The following is an 8,120-nucleotide window of genomic DNA, read 5'->3' on the forward strand; positions in this document are numbered from 1 at the left end:
TTGAGACGTCAGCCGACTTACAAATTTATCTAGGGCCTCCTTCATCCACCAATGTTGACAAACTTCTCTAGCCTCTTGCACACTCATCTGTAGCCATATTATAAACATCAGAGACTTACTAAAAACAAAAAAACAAATTTTAGGCAAAGCATTCACATCTGAAAGCACTGTTTTTGCATACCCATTTTCTTTGGCGAAATTTCTTCTCCGGCCAGAAATCTAACTGCTCTCGCACAAGCAAAGGGAACATGTATCCGTCATAGTAAGTATCATGGGTTTTGCTCTTGAAGCTCCATTTACCCAATTCACGCTGCATTCAGATTTTTCATGTGTCAGTCAAATATTCAAGAGTCTAATAACTCTCTTGATGTATCATCTTATTTGGAGATTCTTTTTTTTTTTTTTTTAATTTTTAAACCTGAATTTTGATCCGTTTCTAAACTTGTTTTAACATTTCTGTCAAGCAAACTATATCTCTTGAATATGTTCTCGTTCATGTTATTTAGACCAAAATTCTTCTCATACATTGTATGGCTTTTCCCTCCACTTCTGCCTGCCATGAAGTAAAACAATCTTACTAGGATTGATATGTTCAGTTGAGGCAAAAGATTTGTTTATATTGAATAATTAAATTCAACTCGTCTTTATCGACTTGAGCTTTTGAAATCGAGTTGTTGAGTCAATGTTCGAACTCCTCGGCTCTAGAGCTATGTTAAATCAAATCATGTCTTATTCAGTCTCACTTATTAGCCTAAGCTTTTGGCATAAATGCCAGAATAGCCACTAACCTCAATAATGCCTCGTACCCCTGCTTCCTCTACGGTCTCTCGTGAAGCCGCCTCTGTTATGGATTCGTCCATTTCCCAACCTCCCTGGTAATTATGTAAACGGATCATGTTAATGAGAGATCAAAAAATTGAAATAATGTGTCATTTGAACTTAATTGACACAATACAACAAGCACATTGTAATCGTATTGAATAATTTTGTATAACCAAGAGCAACAACAATCTGGGTACCTTTGGGAACAACATCCTGTCGCTTTTCTGTGAACTGATGACAAGAACTTCTAACTCTCGTGCTTCTTCCGAGTATCTGTACGGTATACATCTACATAATAGAATAGATGAATCCTCTATTAGCATTCGGCTCAAATTCAATCATAAAATTAACGTAGAAAATATGTTATTTTGTAGTAAAATTAGGGACGACACTGAGACACCCCTGTTTTCCTTAAAACAAAACACATGGACCCATCATTTGTTTTAAAACGAATTACTTTGTGTGTAAGAAACTTTCAAATTTTGAAGAGGTCAAAAAATACTGATTCACATTGCTAAGGAGGAGAGATGATCACACAAGCGAATAGAAATAGATGTCGGCTCGGGGCCCCCAACAACCAAAAAAATAAAGCAATCCATTTCCATCACGCTGCAATTGACTTTCGATCGTGATGCTTTAATTTGACCAACTCAACCAAGAAAAATGTCAAATTTGGGAAAACGTTCGAGGGACATCTCTTGAAAATAACATCAAATGACACTGTTATAGCGTTTAGAAAAACATCGAATTTGCCTTTTCTTTTTCATGAAATTTGCAATGAGTGTATTTGGCTGCAATTTGAATGTAATTCTAGAACACAACAAGAACATTAAGTCGGAAGTTTTAAACAATTTCTGCACCAATGGCGGAAATAACGAACTTCTTAGACCTTCAAATGCCTCAATGAACGCCAATCTTCAACCATTGCAACCAGAAGGCCAAAGGGACCCCAAAAGAAATCGAAAACTTCCAAGTAATATCAAATTTCCAGAGGAATGAATTAACCCATTAAAGTAAATTTAATGGACGAGGATATTTCAGCTTAATCTTTCTCCATTTCACAAAACAAGCAACAGAGAGAGAGAGAGAGAGAGAGAGAGACGAACCCTACAACTTGGCGACGACCCTTGTAGTAGCGTTGCAAATGCCTTCCGGTGCGAGAAACCAAAGCAACCATGTTTTCTTGAGACACCAAAGCCACCATTTCCAATTTTTCTTTGTGTGTGGGTGTAGATTCCTGAAAACAAGCCTACAAAAGTGCGATCTCGAAAACAAAGAGAAACAGGGGGCTCTTGATAAAAAGAAGATGGGGTTGGTTGGTTCCTATAACTATAATGATCACAAGAAAAACTGGTGATGTTTCTGTTCCTTCTATTTAGTGGATATGATGAGCGAAAAGGGCAGCCGAGCTACCCTTTAAATAATAATACTCGCCACTCGGAAGAGCCTACAATTTACAATTTTCTCATACCTTATTACCTTTAGGCTTTAGATACAGACAACGGGTGACGGGTGACGTCAATTGTGGGACCAATCTTGGGAACTGCTACTTGCATAGTTGCATGCATCCACGTGTTGCTGACGCGTCACCTGACTTTTTTTATATGGTTGTTAGCATTCGACCGAATGGGAAAAAATTAAAGAGAAATGATACAAACAAGACGTAGAGTCTAGAGACATAATTTTGGCTGATTTTTCTGTTGTGTAGTCATTTTAAAAAAAAAAAAAAAAAAAAAAAATTCTGAAGTAATAACATTCTATATGGTCTTTTTTTTATTTATTTATTTTTTCTTCAAAAAATGTGCATTTTTTTTTTAAATATATATATATCAAATAAAAAATGATCACATATGATGTTATTACTTCATTATTTTTTTTTAAATTTTTCATTTTGTTTTTTTTTTAAAAATGGGTAACTTCACTAAAAACTCTTAAACTTCGACCCGATTTGACAAACTCCACAAACTTCAAAATCTTTCAATTTAGTTTCATGAACTTTCAATTGAAATCAATTTGGACCCTTCCGTCAGATTTTAAACGTTAAATGACATTTATACCCCTAACTTTTTTTATAAAATTTCAACTTTACCCTTAATCCCAAAACTTTCTTTTTATTTTAAAAAAAAAAACGAAAATTAGGGATATTTTGGTATTTTTTGATATTTTTAACAGCTAAATTTGACGGAATAGTCAAATTGAGAGCAACTGAAAGTTTATGAGACTAAATTAAGAGATTTTGAAGTTTCGGAAGTTTGTCAAATCGAATGAAAGTTCAGTAAAATTACCCCTAAAAAAAAAAGACCACATGAGAAAAAAAAAAAAAAAAAATTAAACTAAAATTATGTCTCAAAGTTGTGTATCTATCCTTTCTCTAAAGTCTAAACTAAAGGTAATTTAGACTTGATCCCGGTTTTACAATAAGAAAAGATCGAGAAATGGTATTTTTTTGACAAAATCCATCCCGCCACTTTAGACGTGGCACAAGACAGTGAATCTCACCGTATTTCATTATGAAATATGATAGAATATTTTAAAAGTCTCTGAGTTTACTTTTCTTTTTCCCTTCTAAAGTAAGAGATATAAGAACAATTGGTTAAATGAAAACTTATAAGATCACCGGGGCCTATATCAAAGAAGACCTAACCAACCACTAAACAGAGAGCTAGATGAGTACAAAGAAGACCCTAAGAATTAAACCACCGTTTATTAGCCGACAAGAGATGGAGTCTATGGAGGGAGTTAAGTTTGGCTGTGATCTAAAATAAATAATTTAAAGTTTGTAAATCTAACACTGCATATGCTTTCGTATTAATTTCATGTGCACGGTTAAATGCACAAACTTTAAATTTTGAACAGAAAATAAAGATAAATCATATTCTAATTATAAGACATGATTCTTTTTTTTGCCACTAAGAAAAACAGACAAGTGAACAGACATACAGTGCTTATAGTGTCTTATATAACACATATTTTACGGGATATTCACCCACGGCCAAGCCTAGGCGTTGGCCTCTTTTAATTCGAGAGTAACATTGCAAAGTTTTTAAATTGAAATATCCAATATTGAGAAATTTTAAAGTTGAGAAGTGTAATTTCAAAAGCAATGAAATAGTTAAAGTGTAAGTGAAATTATCCATAAAATTGATTTATTGGGAAACTCTAGATGGAATGCACCAAAGTCCACACTTGGTACCAAATGGTCTATAAAAGAATATTTAAATCCTTTGTCTACAATATGTATTTTTTTTCTATACCATTGCTTCAAATGTGCGTCATGCCGCAACTTGTAATATGAAAATTGAAATTAGTTTCCAATATTGGTCATTATATATATTAATTGGTCATATAGTAGTACTAGTTAGTGATTACACCTCGGAGTTTTAAGATAAGTGGTTGGATATGACTCCACTCTTTTATGTGACGTAATTCGGAGCATGTTTTAGATTCATGAAAATCTTAGGGGATTCTTTAGGATTTCTTTATGATATTTTACATTCATTTTTTCACAAGTATATATATACTTTACTTTTCTTTTAAATTATCCTATTGTTTTATGGAACAAAATTAAAATATATGAGATATACTTTGAGGTTTATGTTGTACATTTGTACGAGGGTATTTTGGAAGAAACAAATATGCAAGATTCTTCTCATATTTTTTGAAAATCTTATCCCATTGTATCAAACTAAAAGGGAACGGGATCATCTCCAGTCCATTATGGATTGGAGGGTATCCAGTTTATGGCTAGGATTTCTTTAAAGAAATCCTAACATCACAAATATGTCATGGGTCTTCTTAATAAAAAAATATTAATCAAAACTTAAAAAAATAAATAAAAACTAAAATAATAATAAATAAAAAAAGATGGTGGCTGGCAACCCCATAGGAGGTGGCCAACCACCACGGTTGGACCTGGGGTGGCCGAAGCCACCCCATGGCCCATGGGGGTGTTCCTGCCACTCCTAAGGGCCAAAATGAAAAAACAAAATATATAGGGTTGAGATTTGGGGGTGGCCGGGGTTGTGGGGTGGTTCGGCCACCCCATGGCCTTTGGGGGTGGTTGGACCACCCCCAAATCTCAACCCTATATATATATTTTTTTTTCATTTTGGCCGTATCACCCCCGGTCCAACTGTGGTGGCCGCCCACTCCCTATGGGGTTGCCGGCCACCATCTTTTATTATTATTATTATTATTTTAGTTTTTATTTATTTTTTAAGTTTTAATTAATATATTATTATTTTGTATTAAGAGGACACATGGCATATTTGTGATGTAACCATGAACTAGATATCAAAAGACCATTTTTTGCCCATAAAAGTCTTAGGTGGCAAGAGGCTATAGGCTCTACCCTTAATTGCTATGACCCAACCCACTGATGAACCTATGACCTCTTACCACCTAAGACTTTTATGGGCAAAAAATGGGTTTTTTATTGCACTATAGCATATCTCAGTCCATAATTGACTGGAGAGGATCCAGATCCAACTAAAAGAGTATGTCACATTGCACATTGGCCCTGTTTGCCAATGGCCCTGGGCTGGTACTGTACCAGGGCCTCCTTCAATCCCAAAAAAAATATATTTTCACTTCAAAATTAATCATAACATCTCAACTTTTTATACCACATCAATTTTTTTTATTATTATTATTCAAATAAAAAAATTACTACAAAACAATTCTTTTACATTTTTCCATATAAAATATATTTTTTTCACTTTTTCCCACAAAATATTTTCACTAAAATCAATCAAACACATATTCTTAAAAAAGTGCTACCGGCCCAGGGCCATTGGCAAACAGGGCCATTAATTTTGTGAGAATCTAGATGCCGAATAATAAATGTATTAATTGGTAAGTGTGAACTATGAAGGTGCCTAGTGAGGCATAAAATTGAAGTCATTTTCACATTTTTGGTGGTCAGAGACTCATTGCTGACATATATGACCTGCCTCTTTATTCTGTGAGCTACTGAGCCTCAAAAGCTGTTAATGATTTTACTCATGTTTGTCATTTTAAAACTTCTAGAGTATGGTATCACAAAATAAATATTTATGTAAAAAATAAATAAAAAACGAATTTTTTAAAAAATATATATAAAAAAGACTTGAATATTATAAGGACATAAGAGTCAACCATTGACGCTCACGGACCTAACACATGGTTTGAATCTGGGTTTATGGTCTCACAAATATTAATTATTAAACAACCCAAGAATTGATATATCCGCAACTGCATTAATTAAAGATGGCAGTACTATATATATATATATATATATATCCTTCTAGAGACGGCACAAATTAAATTCTTTTTCTTACTCCTTTTGTCTCAATTAAAATGTTTTTCTATAGTTGGTAAAGCAGTAGGATATAAAGTTCAATTTTTCTCTTTTTTTCTTAGTGGTCACAGGTTCGAACTCGTTTGCGGTAGTAGTCCGCGAATTAGATGCTTCTAAGAAGGGACTTTACCAACTTGTACTTTGATAAGGCTATGACGACAGATTCGCCTTTTCAGGTAGTAGCTATAGTTCAAACCGAACATTCTACAGCAGATGGAAACTCCGATGGTCATGCCCAAGGAAAAAAAATTACACTGATCGCCCTTTCCCGCTTTTTCAATTAGGAAAAAAAACAAAAAAAATTTCTAGACATATGGGTAAAACGATCATAATCAAAAGAGAAAGTTATTATTATTATTATTATTATTTTTTTTTAATTTTATTTTATTTAAATTGATGTCATCAATAATGCAGAGTCAATATAATTAATAATTATATAATTTTAACCAAAACTCTAGTTTGGGGTGATTATTATTAATTAATTTTTTGTTGGTTTGTCCAAGAGCTATGAATTTTAATAATGAGAAGTTTGTTGTCTTTTGTGAGAAGTTTGTTGTCTTTTGCGCCGAAATGGTTGGAGTCACGCATTATATTTATTTGTATGCATGGAAAAAAGCATGCATCTCCATCCCGATTCCCGCCCACTCTTGGAGAAACTTATGGCAAGAAAGTCTTTTCTTATTTATTTTGTGTAATTTTCAACTCTCTATCGTCTGTCAGGGGCAGTCAAGTCGGTAACGCATGCGATGTGAATAGTCATTCCTGGCCCTTCTCTACTGATCCCCGATTGGTCGGTTACATAGATGTCGGCTGGATCATGGATGTGGCGTTTAATATCAATTCTTATAGGTTATTCGAGTACTAATGATGTACTTGAAACTAAAATTTGGATCCTCTCCGATTTAAATACTCGGACGGGAAATAATTTAGTTATCGTAAAAGTAAGAGTAGAAGTAGAATTGTTCCAAAAAAATATAAATAGATAATTTTATCCTTATTTTTTATAAGAATTAAATCATTTCGAGTTTATTTAGACTGAAAATGATCATAAGTCAGAGTGAGAGTGTGTAAATTTCTCTAACATCGATTGATTAATTATAAATATTGGGGATTAGTAATTTATGATTGATTACACATTTGCATAAATGAATGAGATGAATATAGTTTAATAAAATAATGTATTATTAATCATTAATTAAGACAATAATTAATGTTGTCGTTGACAATGATAACGAGACTCATTGCCACGCAACTTCCCCTTTTGCATGAATATTGGAGAAGAAGGTGATTGTGTATGATTAATTAATTAAGCGCAAATCTCCATGCATAATCCCCCTTCTTTTTTTTTTTTTTTTTTTTTTTTTTGAGCAAAAGTAGTAAGTCAGGAAGACTAATTATACCTATCCTAACTAGACGTAACTATAATAATACCTACTCGCTGGAAGTTGCATAGGAGGAGTCTAAACAGTAGAAACCGCAGGCACTCCCCAGATATCATTGCAGAGATTTGAACCCACGCTTAACCACTTAGAAACTTTCTTAGATCACTGAACCATCACTCTTACTCTTGATGGTGCGTAATCCCTCTTTTATTTTCGTGTAAGTTAAAAGGTTCATGAGTTATAAAATTGCAAAAATCAACAAAATTATTGTTAACAGTTAACAAATTAGTTTATTATTATTATTATTATTATTATTTGATGAAACAAATTATTTATGCTCACCTATCTAGAAGATAAAAATGTTGAATAATTGATACTTGTTGGCACACGTACGTTTTGGAGTGTTGTCCGGAATCCGGATATGTCAAGCCCAAAATATGTGTTTGCCAAAGTCTTCCTTCTGTTCTTTTCTTTTCTTTTCTTTTACTTTTTCTTTTTAGTTTTCTTACAAAAAATAAAAAAAATAAAAAAATTATAAGCTCATATTACATTTATATCGCACGAATCAAGTTTTAGTA

At 33.2% G+C, this 8,120-nt stretch overlaps 1 protein-coding gene across 1 annotated transcript; it reads right to left on the minus strand.

The window, feature by feature from the left end:
• Positions 1–6: 6 nt before the first annotated feature.
• Positions 7–2,249, minus strand: LOC132182632 (nudix hydrolase 17, mitochondrial-like; the record flags this gene model as incomplete). The annotated part of the gene is made up of 5 exons (XM_059595933.1): positions 1,929–2,249; positions 1,020–1,110; positions 789–872; positions 182–310; positions 7–87 (listed from the first exon to the last, which is right to left on the minus strand). Coding segments are annotated over exons 1-5 (483 nt in total), but the record flags the coding sequence as incomplete, so codon positions are not given.
• Between the last annotated feature and the right edge of the window lie 5,871 nt (positions 2,250–8,120).

The sequence above is a fragment of the Corylus avellana genome, chromosome ca5, assembly GCF_901000735.1.
Source record: "Corylus avellana chromosome ca5, CavTom2PMs-1.0".
NCBI lineage: Eukaryota > Viridiplantae > Streptophyta > Magnoliopsida > Fagales > Betulaceae > Corylus > Corylus avellana.